At 32.5% G+C, this 23,428-nt stretch overlaps 3 protein-coding genes and 1 non-coding gene across 4 annotated transcripts; 3 read left to right on the plus strand and 1 right to left on the minus strand.

Annotated features, from left to right (window-relative positions):
* Positions 1-1,075: 1,075 nt before the first annotated feature.
* Positions 1,076-1,146, plus strand: Trnag-ccc (transfer RNA glycine (anticodon CCC)). The gene has a single exon. It is a non-coding gene; the product is annotated as a tRNA-Gly (tRNA).
* Positions 1,147-1,901: 755 nt separating this feature from the next.
* Positions 1,902-7,106, plus strand: LOC144840958 (26S proteasome non-ATPase regulatory subunit 12-like). Its single transcript, XM_078697066.1, has 11 exons — positions 1,902-2,072; positions 2,596-2,655; positions 2,885-3,013; positions 3,190-3,297; positions 3,698-3,805; positions 4,019-4,174; positions 4,586-4,720; positions 5,110-5,222; positions 5,645-5,819; positions 6,375-6,452; positions 6,643-7,106. The coding sequence occupies exons 1-11, from the start codon at positions 1,983-1,985 to the stop codon at positions 6,853-6,855; spliced, it is 1,365 nt and encodes a 454-aa protein (XP_078553192.1). The 5' UTR covers positions 1,902-1,982; the 3' UTR covers positions 6,856-7,106.
* A 2,688-nt stretch (positions 7,107-9,794) lies between these two features.
* Positions 9,795-17,379, minus strand: LOC144839711 (85/88 kDa calcium-independent phospholipase A2-like). Its single transcript, XM_078695177.1, has 13 exons — positions 17,325-17,379; positions 16,477-16,700; positions 15,786-16,001; positions 15,239-15,425; positions 14,784-14,971; positions 14,082-14,361; positions 13,481-13,751; positions 13,024-13,272; positions 12,530-12,680; positions 12,143-12,279; positions 11,042-11,196; positions 10,643-10,804; positions 9,795-10,133 (listed from the first exon to the last, which is right to left on the minus strand). The coding sequence occupies exons 2-13, from the start codon at positions 16,695-16,697 to the stop codon at positions 9,915-9,917; spliced, it is 2,436 nt and encodes an 811-aa protein (XP_078551303.1). The 5' UTR covers positions 16,698-16,700; positions 17,325-17,379; the 3' UTR covers positions 9,795-9,914.
* A 127-nt stretch (positions 17,380-17,506) lies between these two features.
* Positions 17,507-23,389, plus strand: LOC144839682 (uncharacterized). The gene is made up of 10 exons (XM_078695136.1): positions 17,507-17,622; positions 17,917-18,154; positions 18,619-18,727; positions 19,728-19,889; positions 20,118-20,291; positions 20,437-20,510; positions 21,162-21,359; positions 21,647-21,874; positions 22,148-22,291; positions 22,591-23,389. Exons 2-10 carry the CDS (start codon positions 17,927-17,929, stop codon positions 22,717-22,719), a joined length of 1,446 nt encoding a protein of 481 aa, XP_078551262.1. The 5' UTR covers positions 17,507-17,622; positions 17,917-17,926; the 3' UTR covers positions 22,720-23,389.
* The last annotated feature ends 39 nt before the right edge of the window (positions 23,390-23,428 follow it).

Below are 23,428 nucleotides of genomic sequence, written 5' to 3' on the forward strand. Positions count from 1 at the left end.
AGGCCTATTGGTGTACATATCTCTCAATAAGTGACTTTCCAGATTAAACGCTGTACGCACCATTTTTACTCGCGCTACCATACGGGGTGATTTTATTCCATAGAGTCAAAATTGAATCATCTATAGATGCAGTATTAATATTTGAATGTATACAGTTGTAGTTCCAGACTTAGGTACACTTTTATATTGTGTTTTGTTTCTCATGTTTTTATATTGTTTCATGTATTTTATTTGAATTGACAGAGGACCCCTTAGTATCAGTTCTTTTTTAATGCCTGCACGGGTGATCCTCTCTAAAGATGGTTAAATATAAATAAATATTACATATCAATCCACCATTTTATGAAAGTAAAAAGCTGATTAGTTTGATCATTTTTATCCACCGAAAAAATATTAAAAATTCACTGCACGTCTTGACTTGATGATAAATAATCTTAGTTTTACTATCTGTCAAAAAGTTCAGAGTTTATAAAACGTCCGCAATAAGGTGGCCATAAAAAAAAAAAAATTAGATTTGTATAAAAACAAAACAGGACAGATTGTTGGGTGGAGTAAAGATGTATAGAAAATGGACCAAGGTCCATGGTATTTAATCTGTCTTTACTAATCTCTATATTATTATTCATTCAATTTTCTCAAAATTGGAGCTAAAAATTTAGATTTAATACCTACTGCGACTGCATGGAGAGAAAGTTTCTGTGACATTGGAGTTTTTATTGTATTTAATAACTAAAATTTCCCCTTCTTTATCTTTTGGATAGTGGTAAATTATGGCTATTAATTCATCTGCGATCTATCCTTGCCATTGCGTTGACTGCAAATAGTATATCTACTACTCCTAACGCATGCGGCGCCCTACGTCATGGGGAATCATTACTGTTACCGAAAAAATCGCATATTGCTTTTTTTTTCTTATATCCTTTGCCGTGTGCATTCGTTCCCTGGGAAGAATCACGCGTTGTATCGTATATTAAACTTCATACAAAAACGCGTTTTATTTATCTTGAACGCTATCTAGTTCTTCGTTAAAAATGTACGAGATAAAGATCTAAATATAGCCATGCTTTCTCTTGAAGCACTGCTGGTGTAATGGTATCATGCAAGATTCCCATTCTTGCGACCCGGGTTCGATTCCCGGGCAGTGCAACGTGTTTTTTTTTTTATTATTCCTTATCCTTATAAAAAAAACTTGCTCAACTATAATTATAGATTTAACTTTTCAATCGATCATTAAATCATGTTTTTATCCACGTCGAGTGAATATAATATTGATAACAAAAGTCAATAAAATTATTACGCATTCTTCTCATTGTTTAAAATGTTAGGCTTTAGTCACAGAGTACAGTGTGTAAAAATTATGGTGTGAGGGTAATAGCTCATAAGATTAAGGGCAGAATAGATTAGATTATATTCTAATCCTTTTATGAGGATTAGGATGCCGAGACTTTTTTTTAACACTGATGTATAAAATAGGACTAAGATTAAGAAAAAGACACATTTTAGATAGAATGAGATGCCGACGTGGCGAGTTGCATTTTGCTACCTATGATTTAAAACAAAAAGAGATGTACATTGAACCGAACTGCGAGTCGTTAATCTTTTTTCACGTTTTCTTTTTACTCGTGTTTTTCAGTTTCTAATATTTTTCTTTGGACCGTACCTTCACAAGCTTTCTTATTGGGATTTTCCCCCTTTTAAAAAATGTTGATTTATTACTGTGATTGATTGATTAAGTTATTGATTTATTAAACCTATATAAATATATATATAATTTTTATCATCTCCGTTACATATATCATGGACAAAATAAGTTGAGTATTGACATAGATAGTTCCGCATGCACAATACAGTATATACGGCATGCATGCAGTAAGTTATTACAAACAAAGAGGGCGCCGTATACAACATTTTTCGTCGGTTTTCATGTTCTGAATTTTTATTACACACTTCAAACAAAAAGGCATAAAATACCCAAAATCACCATGGCCGACGAAGGAAGATTGCAGAAAATGGAAGTTGATTATACAGAAACCGTCGATAAACGGTTACCAGAGTGTGAAACCCTAGCTAAGGTAAATAACTTCAAATGAAAATTAGGCTAGGCCTAGCACACCGGGCACACATGATGTGACTCAGCAACAATGAACGAATCTTGACGTACCACCCGGCCGGTCGCCGACTCAGTAGCTATATATCCATAGGGCCTAGGCCTAGCTAAGTACAGGAATGCGAGGAGCAATAATTGCATGAAGTTTAATTAAACAACAAACGTCTCAATGCAATTAATAATACATTGTTTAGCTTTCCTTTATTATTAGTCTTTTTGAGAGATATTTTTCTTTATTTTTAAGAAAGTGAAATAAATATTTTTTATTTAATTATTATTTTTGTATTTAATTATAAAATAAATGAGGTTAATTTGGGCATATTTTAATGTAGTTTTAATGATTTAATTTTATACAGATACTGTAGATCAGATTAATTCAATTAAGTTTTCCTAAAGAAAGGGAATGATACGTCTTAACATTTAAAATAAAAATTGCATCATATTATTTATTTAAATTGTATTTAAATCTTATTAATATTTTGATACAGGAAGGCAAACTGAGTGAGGCATTGGAAAGTTTGTTGTCACTGGAGAAACAAACCAGAACAGTAAGTTCCATGATTGTTGATAAAAAAAAAACAATGTACATATTTAACAAATACAATTAAACAAAGCCACAATCAGTCAATCATTACTATGTATTGCTGGATGAAATTGAAATACAAAGCAGAACATTAAAATGCTGTGGGATTTCCCTCTAAATTTACAGAAAAAGGAGTACATTACTGTAAAGTCCTGTATTGTACTTTATTTCATGTTTTATTTTATTTTTCTTAGGCAGCTGACATGCATTCTACATCAAGAGTTCTTGTAGCTGTAGTCCAGTTATGTTTTAAACAGTCAGAATGGAGTCTATTGAACGAACACATTTTACTGCTAACAAAAAGGAGAAGTCAACTTAAACAAGTAGGTACTAATTAGACACTATTACAGGTCCATTCATCATGTTATGATTGTTGTAGACACATTATTTTTGAAAATTTTAATTCAACTTATTACAAAATTAATTTATTATAAAATAATTGTTTGAACGTATGAAACAATGACTAAACTGATGTTACTTTACTTTACAACATTTCTAGGCTGTGGTAAAAATGGTTCAAGAAGTGTGTACTTATGTTGACCAAACCCCTGACTTAGAGACAAAGCTGAAATTGATAGATACACTCAGAACAGTAACAGCAGGCAAGGTAAGCACAGAGATGGCGGAGGCATATTGATTATATTAGTGCATTTGAACCAAGGCAATCTAACAACAGGATGCAGAGGTCTGGAGATCAAAGAGTTTATCCATGGCTCCGACACGATCAGTTCCACGCCCCTTAACCGTGCGCCACAGAGAATATGCGCAGTACTGGTGGTATTTGTCGCAGCCAGACATAAGATCAAAGGACTGTTACGAGTTCCTATCTTGGCAAGGCGAGCTCAGTGTCTTATTTTATTGTCCTTGTTTGAACCTTACAATATTCCAAATTTAGATTTATTGTTTTGACGTGTATGGTGCTATGTAGATGGTAGGATGGAAATGTGGTTAATGTTTAGATTAATTATGAATTATGAGTGTTATGAATTTTTTTGTTCTCTGTGTAGATTTATGTTGAGATTGAACGTGCTAGACTGACAATGAAACTTGCTAAGATAAAAGAAGAACAACTTGGGGAAACAGCGGAAGCTGCAGAAATATTACAAGATCTACAGGTATGTATTGAAATTGTCTTTTTCATGATATGTATCTTCATCATTTTCCTTGTAAAGGTGTGTCACTGCATCGAAAGCGATTGAGTTCGCTGTTGGAGTACCCCGGGTCTAGCATGTGTGATGTATGTGTTATTGTTTGAATTTTAAAATCCTGTATAAATTGAATTGAATCATTTTTAACAATTGGCAACAATAATAATAATATTTTTGTAGGTTGAAACATACGGATCAATGGAACGAAAAGAAAAAGTTGAGTTTATCTTGGAGCAAATGCGACTATGTCTCGCCAAAAAGGATTATGTGAGGACGCAGATCATCAGCAAGAAAATCAGTACAAAGTTCTTTGATTCCACAGAAGATGACATTCAGGTACTTATTATGGCTTTCCTCACTTGACTACTTTGCTAGTCACATTATCTCATAACATTACAAACACACGCGCATACAAAATGTAGTCTAGCATTTTAACAGAAGATGAATACTTATGTCATCATTAGACTACTTTGACGTAAGTTTTACGGTTTTATTCCTTTTGGATCATACAAAAGAAAAAATTATTTGAATAGACTACTTTGCTTGTTACCTCAACATTGTTTTTGTCCACATCCTATTTTGTTAGCTCGTAACAAAATTAAACAAACATGCATACATAATACAGTCTAGTGCTAATTTTACACTTAAGCTAGCAAGTTCTCTGAATGATTTTTTAGTAGAACTTAATTGCTAGGCTAGTACTAAGTATAGTAAAATTACAATTTTATGGATTAATTTTATTTATAGATTAAAAAGCTGAAATATTACCAGTTGATGATCGAGTTGGACTTGCAAGAAGGATCTTACTTGAAAATCAGCAAACACTACAGAGCCATCTATGACACCCCTAACATAAAAGAAGATAAACCTAAATTAAAACAGGTATGGCTTATTTGTTGTTGACTTAGTTCACTGATTGATTAATGTTGATTGATTAATGAATATATTGACATTGATTGATTAATGAATATATTGATGTTGATTGATTAATGAATATATTGACATTGATTGATTATTGAATATATTGACCTTGATTGATTATAGAATATATTGATGTTGATTGATTAATGAATATATTGACGTTGATTGATTAATGAATATTATATTGACGTTGATTGATTATTGAATATATTGACATTGATTGATTATTGAATATATTGACATTGATTGATTATTGAATATATTGACCTTGATTGATTATTGAATATATTGACATTGATTATTGATGTTGATTGATTATTGAATATTGGCTGATTGGTATTGAATTTCAGGCTTTGAAGAATGTGGTGTTGTATGTAATATTGGCGCCATTTGACAATGAGCAGTCTGATATGATTGAACGATTGAAGAAGGAGAAAGGCCTTGAAGAGGTTCCTAAATACAAGTAAGATATTATGTTAAAGTACCTGCATGTTCTTTAAGCTCTGTCTACATTATAAAACTTTATGTGACAACAACATTTTTAACAATGTATTTTATCTGTATTTTACCAAATTTTAACCTCATTTTTGTATTTTTGTTGGAATTTTTAACTTTGAACAAACGAAAATAATTTCAAACCATGTACTTTATTTTACCATAATAAATAAATAAAATATAACAAATTTGTTGAATTAGAACAGTTTTGAGTAACCAGGATACATGATGAGACTTTGCCGTGCAGTCAAATCTTAAAAAACCACACACTCTTGGACTGGTCCAGAACCAGCAGGAAATTGATGATTATTATGCTTATATAATCAGTTGAACATACCAGGAAACTGGTAAATCTACAGTACAGTATAAAATATGACCAATTTTTTTTAGGGAGTTAGTTAGCTGTTTCACAACGCATGAATTGATGCGATGGCAGCAAGTATGTGGCATATATGAAGCAGAACTTAAGAAAGGTTCACCAGATGACCCTCCAACTGATGTGTTTACAGACACAGAAGATGGCAAGAAACGCTGGGATGACCTGCGTAACAGAGTAGTTGAACATGTAAGGGCACCGTTTATGGTTCTTATTTATCTATTTTTGTATAAAACATATTAATACAGACATATTACCAGTATAATATGATAGAACACCATATGTTCCTGTTTTAAAGATCAATTTATGAATGTTAACTTTCATTATAGTACCATGTTTGAGTTTTTAGTGGCCATATTCATCATTCATAGAAATTCTGTTATTTCAATGAAACATACTAGAGTTTTATTAAAAATTGACCTGTGTAACAGAGTAGTTGAACATGTAAATGCACCGTTTATGGTTATTATTTATCTATTTGTTTATAGTTTAAAACATATTAATACAGACATACTATCAGTATAATATGAAGGAGAATTATATGATCTATTTATAAATATTAACATTCATTAAAGTACCATATTTGTGTCTTCAGTGGCGATATTCATCATTCATATAAATACTAAGAAATTCTCTTATTCAATGAATTCTTACATGAAACACTGGTTCATACAAAAGAGCTAACTTGAATTGAAGTACTAGAGTGTTATTAATAAATTGATTTTACTAATATCTCTATTTCAGAATATTCGTATAATGGCAAAGTATTACACACGTATCAATATGGCAAGGTTAGCTGAACTCTTGGAGCTGACTGAAGTTGTGAGTTTAAATCAATTTTATTTTTAAACTTTGACCCTATAAAATTGTTCCAACCTTGACATGATAAATAGTGCTATTGAATGGAACATTAGACATTTGAAAGAAACATCACATCCAGAACCATAATTTAGAACTTAATTGAATAGTATAATTTATTAGAAATAAATGTATTGATTTTACTTACTTTTAGGAAGCTGAACAATTTTTATCGGACCTAGTGGTCAAGAAAACTGTGTTTGCAAAGGTTGACCGCTTAGCTGGTATTGTACACTTCACACATGAGCAAGATCCCGTACAGATCTTAAATGGATGGTCTCATAATCTGAATGAATTAATGCAACTGGTTAGCAAAACAACACATCTGATTAACAAGGAAGAAATGATACACCAGTTTAGTAATTAATTTCAATCTCAACAAAGCTGTCTTGAGTATTGTCAACTCTTTTTCTATATCTGTAATATTCATACAGTACATCAACTGAGGTTAAAAGAGGTTTCCATTTTGGTAACAGTTCATACCTCTTTTTTTGTTGTAATGTTGAAGCTTAACCAACACAATCCTAATCATTTGAATGTTTTGACAAAATATTTCTGAAAACATTTAATTGAAAACTATGTATAAAAAGTTATAAATTAAAATTTCTTTAGACAGATTGTTTTTTATTTGTTTATTTTATTTTCATTGCGTTACTTTGTAATAAATGATTCAACATGAGGTAGTAGTGGCATAAACAATCCTTAGCCAGGATTGGTAACCACCAAACTACTAAGTGCCTAAATATAATAATACTGTATATATATATTGCTTACATTTTATCTAAGCTAATCAAAGCACTTTAGCACAATAGCTTTGTATTTATAATCCAGTAATGATCATCATACAACAACTTCCATTTCTGCTAAGGGTTCATTCGTGTTGTGTACACTGGACATCCACTTTTATCTGTGGCCAAGTAGGGGCTTGAACCTGTGCCAATTTTATGGCTATGCTTCGTGGAACCCCTGCCTTAACCACCCGGCTCAAAGTAAAATTATAGGCAACAACATTTGAATTTTTAAAATCTATAATGAGGGTGTACAGTACCTTACCTTAATTGTAGAACTAACTTGATATAATACAGTAAGTACATTTATAACTAAAAACTAAAGCTTGGAGGTTCTCACTAGGATATTCAACACAAGTGCAAACTAACCAATCACGACACACTGGATCATCCAAACAGTCGCTTGTGATTGGTCTACTCACTTACACCCTTGCATTGTGTCCTAGTTAGAACCAAGCTCTCTAGAAACATTGCAACATGGAATGCATAGACATGACTTTGCATAACATAATTAAGCGGTTCTTGGAAAAGCTGCCTCCAGTACAGTACAAAATTATTACTGTATACAGAGTCTTGACATTTGGAATGTCAAGAGAATTATTCTGGGTTGACTATCATTTAGTCTCCAGCTTCACTTTCCATATTACTTTAGACTATATTACACATAAAATTATTTGTTTTATAAAACTGATAAGTATTTACAACATAATATAAAATAACAATATAGCCAATATTCAGATTTGTGTTCTTTTTCTTTTACATTTTTGTGCTACCTTTAATTATTATTATTTCGGGGGTTTTTTGTGATGTTTATGTAGAATGTTTATATTTGTACTGTATCATCAATGATCAATATCATCAATTTGATGTATGTACTCTGTATGACCTCAACAGTCTCGCATGTTGTTGACCGAGCTAAAAATTCTTGAGGTTCCTGTAATATTGGCAATTTTTATCTTTAAAATCTTGTTTTTATATATTTTAGTTTCCTGTTAATACTGTATTGGCTTGTATCTGGTTTTTATGTATATTATTTTAGTTTATTGTTAATATTAGCTTCTACTATATCTTTAAAATCTTGTTTTTATATATTTTTATTGGTTCCTGTTAATATTAGCTTCTACTATATCTTTAAAATCTTGTTTTTATATATTTTTATTGGTTCCTGTTAATATTAGCTTCTACTATATCTTTAAAACTTGTTTTTATTTATTGTTATAGGTTACTTCTACCTTTAAATCTTGTTTATATCTATTGATTAGGTTGCTTCTACCTTTAAATCTTGTTTATATCTATTGATTAGGTTGCTTCTACCTTTAAATCTTGTTTATATCTATTGATTAGGTTACTTCTACCTTTAAATCTTGTTTATATCTATTGATTAGGTTACTTCTACCTTTAAATCTTGTTTATATCTATTGATTAGGTTGCTTCTACCTTTAAATCTTGTTTATATCTATTGATTAGGTTGCTTCTACCTTTAAATCTTGTTTATATCTATTGATTAGGTTGCTTCTACCTTTAAATCTTGTTTATATCTATTGATTAGGTTACTTCTACCTTTAAATCTTGTTTATATCTATTGATTAGGTTACTTCTACCTTTAAATCTTGTTTATATCTATTGATTAGGTTACTTCTACCTTTAAATCTTGTTTATATCTATTGATTAGGTTGCTTCTACCTTTAAATCTTGTTTATATCTATTGATTAGGTTACTTCTACCTTTAAATCTTGTTTATATCTATTGATTAGGTTACTTCTACCTTTAAATCTTGTTTATATCTATTGATTAGGTTGCTTCTACCTTTAAATCTTGTTTATATTTATTGATTAGGTTACTTCTACCTTTAAATCTTGTTTATTTATTGATTAGGTTACTTCTACCTTTAAATCTTGTTTATTTATTGATTAGGTTACTTCTACCTTTAAATCTTGTTTATTTATTGATTAGGTTACTTCTACCTTTAAATCTTGTTTATTTATTGATTAGGTTGCTTCTACCTTTAAATCTTGTTTATATCTATTGATTAGGTTGCTTCTACCTTTAAATCTTGTTTATATTTATTGATTAGGTTACTTCTACCTTTAAATCTTGTTTATTTATTGATTAGGTTACTTCTACCTTTAAATCTTGTTTATATCTATTGATTAGGTTACTTCTACCTTTAAATCTTGTTTATCTATTGATTAGGTTGCTTCTACCTTTAAATCTTGTTTATATCTATTGATTAGGTTACTTCTAGCTTTAAATCTTGTTTATATCTATTGATTAGGTTACTTCTACCTTTAAATCTTGTTTATCTATTGATTAGGTTGCTTCTACCTTTAAATCTTGTTTATATCTATTGATTAGGTTACTTCTAGCTTTAAATCTTGTTTATATCTATTGATTAGGTTACTTCTACCTTTAAATCTTGTTTATATCTATTGATTAGGTTGCTTCTACCTTTAAATCTTGTTTATATCTATTGATTAGGTTACTTCTACCTTTAAATCTTGTTTATATCTATTGATTAGGTTGCTTCTACCTTTAAATCTTGTTTATATCTATTGATTAGGTTGCTTCTACCTTTAAATCTTGTTTATATCTATTGATTAGGTTACTTCTACCTTTAAATCTTGTTTATATCTATTGATTAGGTTGCTTTTAATATCGAAACCATCTTTCTGATCTTGTTTTCATTTTTTTTAATGTAACACTCTGTTTCCCAAAGAATCTTCAGAAGCTTAATATCATCTGACTCGTCCAAAGGCATGTCAACAGAAATCGGTGGGCTGAACCGAAAGTATGGAATCTGTAACGAGCCACACCAGGCTTGAGACCGGTCTACAGAACGGTTGACAGAGTCGGTAAGCTGTAATTAAATAAATCAGAACATGTGTTTAAACTGCGAATAATTTTATTATGATGATCGAACCAAAGATTGATGATTAATACTGTAGTGAGGGAGAATATTGTACGATCACAACTCACACATTTAATATAAAGCTCTGTCTATACTATCAAACTAGTTGGCATAGTAGTTGGATATAACCATGCCTTTCGCAAAAAACACAAAACACATAATTTTAGCTCAAAGACATTTTCATTTACAGTATATGTTTCATTCACGTGCCTGTAGAGCTAGATAATTCAGTTATTAAATGGTGTAATTTATTGTAATCTTGTTAATTAATGAACTAATGTGTTAGGGTTAAACATTTGTGTCACTTTGTGAAAACGCAAAATCCATTTCACGCGCGTTGTGTCTGTAGCAACATCAGTGTCACTTCGTGGTGTCACCGATGATATATGGGCACACCACATAAAGTTTGATAGTATAGACAGAGCTTTAGTTACTGAGGATTTTGATGTAGTACATACCAGTTCTACAGACATCTGTCCCAAAGATGCAGCACCCATTGCAGCATTGATTAAATTTAGAGGACTATCTGGTCTCATAATATCTATCTTCTTAACAGTCTTGCGAGGGACTACACCAGTACCAATAGACAACACCAGTCCAGTAGACTTGGTTGGCAAATTCTGTATAAATAAAAAGTTACACAATTGATTATGCATCGCACAAAATAACTGCAATATGAGTGGGCCTAATTATTGCCTGTAAACATTGAAAGCCTAAGGTCTATGGTCTGCCTGGCTTCTAAGCATCGAATCCTGCTACCAGAGCATACTGTAGGCCTACATGTCAAACACTACAAATTGATATTGTTAAAAATAAAGAATAACACAAAGTTTCAAATGAAATAGGTTTACTTTTACCTTCATTTTCTTTTCAATGTAATGTTCCTGAATTTCAGTCATAGCATCCAGTGTTGGGTTATTAGCTATCAAGCCACCATCAAGATAGCGGCCCATTGCATTAAAATATGTTGGTGCTGCCCCACTTGCCCTGGCAGCCTGCCATAACAATTGATCTAAAAACAATATTAACGACTCATATCAAATCAGTATTTCACTCCCTATTACAATAAAAAGTTCTATCAATGATGAATAATTAAATAAATTATTTTAATAAAACTTTCTACTTGAAAATGTAATTTGAGATGAGAGTCTGTGGCCGGTTTCACCAATCACACTTAAGTGAGATATATCCCTTAAATAAATTTCACTTAACTCAATAAATATTTCCCTTAAATTGTATTCTCTTAGATAGGAGATTTTGTTAATTTTAAAGGCCAGGTGCGGGCAAAAAATTTCTATTGATCATACATTCCAATAATTATCGATCTATAGTTTCCCCTATGTTTCATAATTTTTGGGATTTTATTTGTGTTACACGAGCTTGTTGAAAAAAAGCACTTTCTTATCAGTGGGGGGATAGTTCAAATTACACAGTAAAATCTCTATTCTTTTGTACACACATTTTGTAAATAGAGCGGCATTTTAAAAAGCTATGAAAACTAAACGGTGTGGTAAAAAATTTTATCAGATGACTAAATATAGGTAATATAACTTGAATTTTACATTTCCGGTATTTTTATTCAACTTCAGATTTTTATTTTCATGTTATAGCAAAAATTATCCACCGTATATCCACCATCTTTTTTCACCTTCTAGGGAGTCACCAGACATGTTATTACATTAGGTTAACTACCTAACTACTGAAAAAAGTATTCCTGGTTTTTATGGCAGAATATTGCCAAATTTTGTATTTGACCATATTAAGGGAAATTCATGTTTTTTCGTCTTGATTTCTGTTACAAATATTTGATTTATGTACAATTAACCAGATATTATATTTAAAATTCATGCCTGTACCTGAGCTTTAAGAGTAAGTGTTTCCCTTAGCCTAAGTGGGAATGGTAAATACAGCCTCTGGAGGCTAGGTTCTTTACTGTATTATTCCAGGTATGCACTTGCCTTTATAATGAGCTGGAGGTTGAAAGGGTTCACTATGAGCTGCTGCATGAGTAGAGGACGTGCACGGTGCCTCGTAGTTACGAAAGAAGTGAAGTACAGGTGGAATTCGGTCAGCTACAACGCATGAAACGAGAACTCTTGAATAGATACAGTAAATTAGTTAGTTTTGTATAAAGTACTGTATAAAGCTCTGTCTACACTATTTTATGTCACAAAAAAATGATGTGCCCAATTATGGACATGATGATGTCATAATCACTACCACGTTCGGGCATATTACTACCATATTTAGGCACATATTTGGTCAAACTAGTTTGATAGTGTAGACGACAAACACAATTTATGTTTAAATTACTTGTTGTATGAGGTTGATCTTCTTTTACTCACTTTGGTTTTTCAAAAGAATCCATTTTGGCTTCCTCTCCAAAGAAATCCTTGAGAAACGTTTCAAATTTTTCCTTTTTGTAAGGCCGGGTTCCCTGAAACACCTCATCCTTTAAACGGAAGTAGAGTTTGCGGCATTCTATCAAACTATATCCTAAATAGCAAAGCATGTTAAAGTAAGTGACACCTTCATATCTTACCCAATTTTTTTTTTTAAACACCCATGAAATTGTGGTTGCCCATAATATGCGATTGTGGTCACCCATAATGTCATTTTGGTCACCCATAATATGTCACTAGGTATACCCATATGCCATTTTGGTAGCCTATGCCATTTTAATAGCTCATAATTGGTCTTTTTGGTAACAACTTAGCTGCATGCTTTTAACATAAAGTTATTTTCTTTTGTTAGAGGGTGTTCATTTTCATAATCCTACAACACACGTCAATGGATGATGAGTTGGTTAGCTAACAAAATGTAAAATATTGTGACGAACCTTTTCCCAGAGCAAGAGCCAATATTCCACCAGTACTTGTACCAACAATCCAATCAAATAACTCATTGATTGGACGACCAGCTACCTTCTCTATTGCCATTAATATCTGTACAAGAATCAGTCCACGAATACCGCCCCCATCTAGACATAACACAGTCTCCTTACTACGCTCTGATTTGACACCATCTACAGACACATTGTTTTGCTTTTGTATTGCTTGGGTAAACATGTCTATATATTCTTCAAAAACTATTCACAAAAAAAAACACATATTTTACAAATTTATGTTGGTTTATCATGACATCATTAAAGTACTGTAACAGCATAAAAATAACAATTGTAGTCAAAGTTGGAATTTTCTTGGTAAAAATTGCTGGCCAAATTAAATTCAGTGTGATCAAGGCCTTTGCTTGTGAACATGTGAGGAATTTCCGAGAAAAATAAAAAAAAAACTAACCGTTGTGGCATTTATTATCCATGATATCCAGTTTGTCAGGTTCTTTTCCATTATATGAGCCATTGTGTGCACATCCTTTGCTACAGTCCATAGGCTTAGGGCATCGCTGAGCACCTGCAGTGTGCAGTATGCAAATTAATTCACCTGATTTAAATAATGGATTGTAGTACTGAGCAGCAGCTAGATGACGCGGTGTTTCTCCTGAATTGTTAACAATATTTAAATCTGCTCCGAAAACTACCAATGCATACACCATATCAACTGAACCAGCCTGAAAAAAAAGCATAACTGCCGTTATAAACAAATATATAGTGTCAGTGTATCTTGAGACATGCAAATGCAATCAAATGTCAACACACAAAAAAGCCCTTGAGGTGTGCCATTTACAGCCCATGAGGTGTGCAATTTACAGCCCACTAACTTAAAAGTAGAACTTTAACAAGATCAAGATACAAACACAGCACACCAAAAACACACCAAATGTTGTAGTACACCTGTAATTTTCAAAAGACAAGGCCTGTTATTGCTATTGCTTCCATCGTTGATGCTATATCATGCGATAGAAAATAAGTAGAGACTGTATTATACATGAGTATCTTACCTTGACGGCTGTGTGTAATGGTGAATCACCATTCAATGCTTTAATAGACGGGTCAGCACCTGCACACAGCAGAGCCATCAAGCATGGAAAACGCTGTCTTCTCACCATAATATGCAGAGCAGTATCTCCACTCTTACTCACTGCATCAATGTCGCAATCATACTTTAAGATAACATCTACAAAGCTCTGTTCTTTGGCCCAGTGTAATGGTGTCCCTCCATGTTTGTTATCACGGACATATCCCTGCTTTGGATTGGCTTGTAAAATAGCTTCAGAAGTCCTAAATAAAATGCAGTTATTTGATTTGATTTGTACATAAAGCATGTGGTTTTTGAAAACGTAAATCAGACTTATATTTACTTTACTTACATGCTTTGTATGTAAAGCCTTGTCTACACTATCAAACTTTATGTGACAAAAACATGTGATGTGCCCATATATATATGGGTACATCACACTCTATTTGTCAAAATATATATATTGCAACAGACTATGCCTCGGTTTTTAGAAAAATTGATATATTGGGGCATCACAAAGCTTATTAGAATCTAAAGTCATCTTTATTTTCAATATGGCCAGCTGAAATATTAAATAGCATAGCTCAATTTCTGAGTGCATAGTGTATTTTGATATAGTGATTTCACTTTAATTGAACTATATTATAAAACTTTATTAAAAACGTTCTTATACATTATACATTACCTCAACTGATTCTTTTTTAAAACATGATGGATGGGATAACCAAGCTCATCTGCCACATCCACTGTTGCATTGTTTGTCAGCAGTACATCTGAGCTGTAGAAGTTCCCCACCTTGCAGGCAACGAGCAGTGGCGTTTCATTTTCATTGTTTACACGGTTAATGCCTTTCTTGCTATGCTTCAGTAACATCTACAAATACAAATTTAGTATTAATGTGACATATATACTGTATGCGTGTTAAATGCCTTTATAACATTTTAAAATATCACATACACTACTGTATGTAAATGGTGAACAACCTTGTATTTTACTGGGATCTTTGAGAATTAAAGATGATGTATAGCCGAGAAAATGTGTTAATCAGGGACTTTCCATAAGGATGTACCCAGCTTAAGAAAGTACAACCCTATTAGAACCTCTATAATCTAGAGTACATAGCACAGATTAAGTAGTTACCGTTGTTATAGATTCGCTATCACTCTGTAACCTTGCAGCATAGTGGTACACATTATCACCCTTATCATCAGCAATATCCGTTAGAGCATTGTTTAGCATTAGGTCACGTACTAGACAGATATTCTTTGTCTCAACTGCCAGATGAAATGGCGTCTTGCACTTATCACAGGCCTGGCTGTTGATATGGCTATGGATAGAATTAATGTTTACATTGGTATTAACTTGGTGATTAATGTATGTAGTCATATTTACAACCCTGCCCCTTCACAAATACCTTTTCCCACTGCACACACTAAAACATACAGTAAATTGAAAAAAATAAACCAAGGTTATGCAACTCAATTATTAACCCAAATGTGCTCGATTTAAACATAATGAATGCATAGCATAGCAAGCTCTGTCTACACAATCAAACTTTGTGATGTGACATCATATAATCACTACCCTATTTCGCCACATCACACTTTTTCTGTCAAACTAGTTTCATAGTGTAGACAGAGCTTTACAAGATATCGTAAAAAAAGCTAATTAATTTTAAGAGACTTACATTAAAATATCAGGTTTTTGAAAACAACCAGCAGCACTAACATGAATGCCAATGTGCGCAACCGACCAATCAGGATGCTCTCTCAAACAGTCACAAATTGCTTGCAGCTTTTCTACATTTGTGCATTTACTGGATGCTTTGTATAATAACGGGACTTTTTCAGTAACCAGCTTAAACATTTGTTCAGCTTTTTGAGAGTTTTGATAACGAAAAAGGCTGAAAATATTAAAAGGCTTCATTATTGCAATGCATTAGATGTTCTCTCCTACACACTACGTTTAGCTGCCATTAAGCAGACGACACGGGTGCTGTGTCAACCAGATACAGATCTGCCATGATAACTCTGCAGGGGTGGATCCAGCATTATAGATTAGGAGGGTGGGGCTAAGTATTTCATAAATGATAAAAACGATCTGTCACTCAAGTTGCAGAAAAATAAAAAGTCATTATTTTATATTTTTTAATTTTAGGAGGGACTAAAGCCTGTTTAGCGCCCCCTAAATCCGCGCCTGCTCTGTGCTCGCTTTCAAAGATGCACTAAGTCAAGAGAACAAGAGTTAATTGTGTATACTGATTTACAGTCATTACCTTAAGATGTTTTTTAAACAATTTTAAAAACTAAAAGTTGGGTCTTCAATAACTATCAGGGCTTTCTGAAAAAATATAATGGAAATAGTTTTAAAATTGAAACCTGAATGTTTGTTCAGAAACTGTTCTATCATTCAATAAACATTCCAACACATCTTTGTTCTTGTACAGCTTGACAGGGCCATTGTTGATCACTAACTTCCAGGTGGCAGTCCTACTATCACAGTCATCTAATTTGCGTACTTTGGTATAGTATATGTCAGGTTTTGGTACGCTGTTTAGGACTGATGTTACAGCTTCCTCAAACATCTGAGTCCAATCCATTGTCTCTGAAAAAAAGGCATTTTTATTGAGTTGAAATTAATTATTATTATTATCTTTCACTTGTTTTCACATTTTGAGACTTTTGTTTTTGGGATTCACAAATTCAGGAGCCAATACAGTAGTTGCTAAGCAAGTGGGCGGTGTAGTGTTTGATGGTTTTGGAGGCGGTGAATCTCCACATTTTCTATAAAAAAAGTTTTATTAGTTGTACGCTTTATAAGTACATACAAGTAACAAAGTATCGTGATCGCACACACCCACCTTTTTTGCCAAATCTAGCGGTTAGCAATAGTATTAATCTTCTTGGCCTAAATAAGCCACTACAAACCTCTACTGTACTAATACTATTCTACTTCTAGGCTACTACCTACCTACATAACTATTACTAAGAAAGAGCTAGTTGCACAGTCAGTAGTCCACTATCTAGGTAGTAGTAGAGTAGGCTCCTTCCTACCCTACACTGCACTGTAAGTTACAGTTACACTTTACATTTTAATTACAAAAAACACAGGTAGCCTACTAATACTACTACTAGCACTGTACTGACTGCTGAGCATTATTAGCCTAACCAATAATTAAATTGCAACTGCCTAAATACTGTTTTCTGTAAATAAAAACATTGCATACGTTTATTTATCTAATTTTTGACAAGAAACAAGAAACCACTTGCTGCTGCAGAAAAAATGTGGTTTAATCGTTAAATCACTCAAGCGTAGTTCCGACAACAAAGCCTTACCTTTAAAAGTGGGCGGAGCATCTGTGTGTTGCCGGAACTACTGCACGCTTGATTGATTTTATTTCTGTATTATCTTTTTATTTTGAATGATGATGATGAAGTAACATGATATTAATACATACAGATCATTATTACAGTGCATTTCCATTCTAAATCTAACCTAAACAAGACATTATACTATTAATATAGGTGAAGTATTTTGATATCATTTATTTGAAGAGTAGACCATGTAATGAATTAGAAGCAGTTTTAGCTTGTTTGTTATAGAATTTTGTTAAAAGTGTAGATGTAGAGTGTAGCCTACTAAATTGTCTCAGCATTAGAAGGAAGTATAGCAAACCATCCTTCAAGGCTTCATGTTGGTCAATTGATGGTTAATTCAAAAGGCAATAAATAAGTCGCCGTCAATTAGGTAGATTTAATTTAATGAATCAAACTATTTTTCAAAATGTATTGATTTCTGTTTTTCTTTTTTTGAAATAGCATAGTCGTTATGGTTTACAACGGTAGAGTACTAGTATACTCAATTGTAGGCTGCCCTCATTGTAAAAATGCAAAGGCGAGTCTCACTGAGCGTGGTATTCCGTACACTGATATCAGCTTGGATATGTACCCAGAGAGTGTCCGAGAAGATGTGATGAAACGGACCGGCAAGACGACAGTTCCGCAAATATTCTTTAATGCTATTTATATTGGTGGAAATGAAGAACTACAAAAGTTTGTGAGTTATCATTCCATTTTGCACCTATCATCATCATCATCATAGTGGAGCTGTAGCTGGTTAACATGCTTGCCTTCTAATCCCACCATTATCACCATCATATCACCATCATCACCACCATCATCATTATCATCATATCACCATCATCATCATCCTATAATTGTCATGCCCAATATTTATATATTGATGAAAGGACAAGGTTCTGTCATTATCATAATCCTCAATCATTATAATCACCATGACTATTAATGATTCATTTCCATCACCCATGAATTAATCATTCATAATATGATATTCATTAAATTCATCTTCACAGAACTGAATTTTACACGTTAATAATTTAACAATGGATTAAAACACTAAACAAACTAATAATATAAAGGAGAGAAAGCCCCCAAAAACACACAGAATCAAACACAATCACTTTGTAACAACTGCAAATTAAATATCATTATTTGTTAAAGATTGCAGATAAGAAACGATTTCAGGAACTCCTTCAGGAGGTAGTAAACAATGAACCGCCAGCTGATGCTCCTCAACCACCGGACGAGGCTACAATGTTATCGTCATCAGGTAACCTCTTAAGTACTTGGCAAAATTGATTGTAATTTTCGTGGATTAAAATAAAAGAATGAATGAATATACAATGAATGAATGAATGAATACTTGCACTAAATTAATGAGTAATAATCCTAAGTATTATTCTTCATAGGTTTTAATTGTTTATAAGCAGGATGTAATGCATTGACATTGCCTTACCCTAATAACCTTCAAACTCTGTCAATATGCACCAAGTCATGCAATATACAGTATATTCTGGTTGTACCTGTAAAGATATCCAGTCACTGATACCCACAGCATTGTCATTTTTGCCTTTGGATTTATATATGATGAAGGGCTAGTGTTGCCCAAAAGCTCTGTTAACTTTTTTGGCTGTTTTACTTTATCGTTTTGAGCTTTTCGCTTTATTTTTTGTATCTCCATTGAGATCCAGCCACTGATCATTTTTTCAGTAATTTGCCTTTGGATTTATATATATATATATAAATTAATTAATTAAATTTCAGTATATCACAGGGCGGTTTAGAATTAATGTTCTTTGCCTGATTTGTTTATATATATATATATATATATATAGACGGTCCGAGTCTCAGTTGGGGCGACTTTTTCTCATTCTCACGTATATACATACAGTCAACTCCCCCCAATATCGGACACCTTTGGGCTGGCCAAATATGTCTAGTTTTCCGGTAAAGTCTAGTATTGGGAATGTGTTTTTAATGGTAAAAATAAATTTGGGACCCTTAGTACTCAAGAAAAGTCTGGTATTGGGAGAGAATACAATAATTAAATGTCTTTTCTTTTGCAAATAGTGCCTACCACCAAATATTATAGGCCAATGAATAGTCTGAGTTTTGAGAAATGCTTATGATTTATGGTTTAAAGTGTGAGCATGAGAGGTAACGGTATGTGAGACTTTGGCATGTTAAGCTGGTAATAAAGAACTAATACTAATTGAATTAATATAGCTTAAAATAATCCTTTTTTAAACAATCCATCTTTTATGTTATAGCTGAAATAGATTTGACATGTGAACGTGATGAATATGCTCAGCTTGTGTATGAACTGAGGCTTAGTGGGTTAATCACTGATCGGCGTAAAGGCCTGCACACATATAAACACACCTTTGTTGGCAAAGAGTTTGTAGATTGGGTGGTTAAAAACAAAGGTGTAGGTAAGATTTATTTATCATTTTTAAGATATTCAGTACACTAAACCAGCAGTAGCCAGAACCATCCACAATTCCACCACCCCATCCAAACCCACAACAAAACTCATAGTCTCAGTCATAGAACAATGCTGCCATGTGAACAGCCCTATGTTATATAATAAAATTATATAAAGGTTGTCTCTATGGTCTTATTAGCCCTCCCCCTCATCCAGCAACTTCTCATTTCTTCAGATCGTGCCAAAGCAGTGGAGATGGGTCAAACGTTATTGGAGCAAAAGTTTGGACATAAAATAAAAGGAAAATCTGAGCACTTCCAAGATGATGAAAATCTTTACAGACTAATTGAGAATGATGAATCAATGGCACTGAACTCAGGCTTGCCCTCTGATTGCCCTCCTCGCCCTGGTAAGTCAATTATGCACGTATTGCAACTGTACAGGCTAGCTTTCCTAGTGTAGGCTCTAGATGACAATTCGACTTAATATTGGTAGAAATAAGACTTAAATATTGGTAAAAAGATAAATAATACCTTGTATTCTTTTTTCAATAGCTGGTGAAATTGGAGAGATCCTCCGTCGATTAATTCTGAATATTTTCAACGAGTTTTTGAGTGAAGATGGAAAGGTAGATATACTGTATTAAACTGCAAACTGTTGGTAATCGTTACCACATCTTCCTGTCTGAAGTTATCAAGCAGGAAATCATCCTTATTATAACAAAATTTTAAGACAAGCCCTCAAAATTATTTACATTCTTAAATATATTTTAATATATTTAAGAATGTAAACAATTTTGAGGGCTTGTCTTAAAATGCTATAAAAACTCAAATGCCAACTCCAAATTGCTTGATACCTTAATAATAATTTATATAGCGCATATATCCACTAACGTGCTCAAGGCACTAGAAACCACATAATGTAGATTCTAGATGGTGATTTTGTTTAATATTGATAAAAAGAAGAACAGGTTGGCACACATGCCATGCCATTACAAAAAAATTAAAAAACATCCACTAGAGAATCAATAACTAGAGACTAAGTTGGGGCAACTCTACGGTTGAATAAAAAGCTCATTATTAATTCAAAACGTGCTTACTGTAAATTACAAAGAAAATTGTGTAAAAATGTTTTATAGAAATTATTTCAGAAGTAATGTGCTGTTATAAATCATTTACATTTTACATACTGTACCAGAAGCAAGAGTTCTTGATGAAATAAAATAATTGAATAGGCCGCTAAAGCAGACACTTACCTATAAGTTGATATGTTTTTTTAGTCGGTAGACTACAAAGGTATTGAAGCAAGTGATGGGTTCAAATCCTATGTAAAAGCAACTTCAGAACTGATAAGAGTTGATATAGAAAGTGCCAGTAGAGAAGAGAAGTTAGCTTTCTTTACCAATATCTACAATGCTCTAGTAATACATGCCAATGTGGTCAAAGGTCCACCTGTTAGCCTGTGGCAACGCTACAAGGTATGCCCAATAGTTTCTTTAAAAAAAAAACATTTTATAAGATTATCATCATTTATCGAGGAATGTTCTCGATCTATCCTTGGCACAGTTTTTGGTTTCTAGGTTTGTTGAAATCGAAGACTCCATATTAAATATATATATCATCATAAATAGTTGGTATTTTATTTGTTTGATTCAATGTGAGAACCCGATCATTTTTAAAAATATATATTTTTCAGATTGATTTCCTGGATTTTTATTTCCTTAAAGTTTTAAAATGTGTATTTTTGTGTATTTTTCCTTTTTAGTTTTTCAATACAGTTAGTTACATAATTGGCAGCCATCTTTACAGCCTTCAGGATATTGAGAATGGAGTATTACGCTCAAATCGTAAAGGAGTTGGTATGTTCTTTAGACCATTCGGTAAAGATGATCCAAGGTTAAAGGTCGCTCTCAAGAATCCTGAACCACTTATTCATTTTGCGCTGGTCTGTGGAGCCAAGAGCTGTCCACCAATCAAAACATATACAACAGATGTAAGTCGCATTATAATAATACCATTGTTTTTTATACAGGGCAAAAGGTATCAAGTAGTGAAAATGATTCTACTGAAGTTACTATATTTATTTGTTGCAATGTCTAATATACCATTATGACTGAATGAATATGTTTGTGAGTCAGTCACTTCAATAAACAGTGTGTATTATTAAGCTCTGTAAACACTATCAAACTGCAGTAGAATAATTTTATCATGGTCCCGAATGTTTACCAAGCACTTTCATTCACTTACTAATGATTTTTCTTATTAGGGTGTAGATGGTCAGCTGTCCCTTGCGGCAAATGCTTTCTTAGAGAGTGACGATGGATGCCAAGTTGATGTTAATCATAAAGAACTTAAACTTAGCAGAATCTTTTGCTGGTATCGAGAAGACTTTGGAAAAAACAATGAAGAAGTAAGTTAATTTAAATATTTCATAGACTAAAGCTCTTTCTACACTATCAAACTTTTGTGTGACAAAAAAATGTGATGTGCCCATATATGGACATGATGATTTCATATCACTACCATATTTGGGCATATCACTACTATATTTTGGCACTTTTTTGTTAAACTAGTTTGATAGTGTAAACAGAGCTTTACTGTACTTACCTTGATGTTGGATTCACCATTTTATGGTATATTCAATTTGTTTTGAATCAATTATGTGAGAACCTTATGATATATGATTTTCTTCAATCTTGTCTTACGCAGATTGCTTCCTGGGTTTTAAATCATTTACCTGAGGGTAAGAAGAAACAACAACTTGCTGAATTAATTGAAGGAAAGAATTTGAAGATTACGTTTTTAAAATATGACTGGAGTGCTAACTCAAAAAAATGATTTGTTGAGTCGGGAAAAAGAGAAAAAAACTACAGTTTGGTCTCTACAGGCCTGTTTCGTATACTGTATATATCAGCTATGTCAGTGGATAGTATGATATCAGTGGTAGGTACATTTTGTGATTAAAGGAAGGTCAAAAGTCCAGACTGGCGATTTTTAAATTATTCATTGTATGAAGCTCAATTTTTAACTTTATTTGTAACAGAAATGTTAGCAATTGTTGACTTTTAAATATTTGTTTGCTTGTTTTGTATTTATAAAATAAACCATTATATTACTAAAACTTTGCTCCAACATTTTTAACCAAAATAATCTGTTTGTCATCATTTTGTAAGGATTGTTTAGTATATGAATAGTATGCAAGTGCACTGTACCAGATTGAGATTAAATATATATATACAGTGTGTACATTTAAAAACATACTATGAATCTGGAAGAACTATACAACACTAAACGTAACAAACATTAATTTCTCAAAACCAGAGACATATTATATTAATTAATAGTTGTACTACTCAAAACCAACCATGTATTTTTGGACTGCTCCATTTTGTATGCTAGTATTCATCCAAATCTTCATAAAATGACTAATTAATGTGCATTCATACTGTAATATTTCATATTATGTGTTGATATATTTTGTGTCAAATAAACTTCACTTTTCAATGTAGTTTTCTTGTTGGTTTAAATAGCGCCCTCTATAATAAAT

This window comes from Antedon bifida, chromosome 4 (assembly GCF_963402885.1).
Source record: "Antedon bifida chromosome 4, ecAntBifi1.1, whole genome shotgun sequence".
NCBI lineage: Eukaryota > Metazoa > Echinodermata > Crinoidea > Comatulida > Antedonidae > Antedon > Antedon bifida.

Excerpts from the sequence above, each read along its gene's own strand:
- LOC144840958 (XM_078697066.1), top strand. The coding sequence starts at position 1,983 with ATGGCCGACGAAGGAAGATTGCAGAAAATGGAAGTTGATTATACAGAA. Across the intron at positions 3,014-3,189 it reads GGAGAAGTCAACTTAAACAA|GCTGTGGTAAAAATGGTTCA; the intron begins GTAGGTACTAAT and ends CAACATTTCTAG. Across the intron at positions 4,175-4,585 it reads CCACAGAAGATGACATTCAG|ATTAAAAAGCTGAAATATTA; the intron begins GTACTTATTATG and ends TTTTATTTATAG.
- LOC144839711 (XM_078695177.1), bottom strand. The coding sequence starts at position 16,697 with ATGGATTGGACTCAGATGTTTGAGGAAGCTGTAACATCAGTCCTAAAC. Across the intron at positions 14,972-15,238 it reads ATAGCGAATCTATAACAACG|ATGTTACTGAAGCATAGCAA; the intron begins GTAACTACTTAA and ends TTGTATTTGTAG. Across the intron at positions 10,805-11,041 it reads ACATTGAAAAGAAAATGAAG|AATTTGCCAACCAAGTCTAC; the intron begins GTAAAAGTAAAC and ends TTATTTATACAG.
- LOC144839682 (XM_078695136.1), top strand. The coding sequence starts at position 17,927 with ATGGTTTACAACGGTAGAGTACTAGTATACTCAATTGTAGGCTGCCCT. Across the intron at positions 18,728-19,727 it reads TACAATGTTATCGTCATCAG|CTGAAATAGATTTGACATGT; the intron begins GTAACCTCTTAA and ends TTTATGTTATAG. Across the intron at positions 22,292-22,590 it reads TTGGAAAAAACAATGAAGAA|ATTGCTTCCTGGGTTTTAAA; the intron begins GTAAGTTAATTT and ends TGTCTTACGCAG.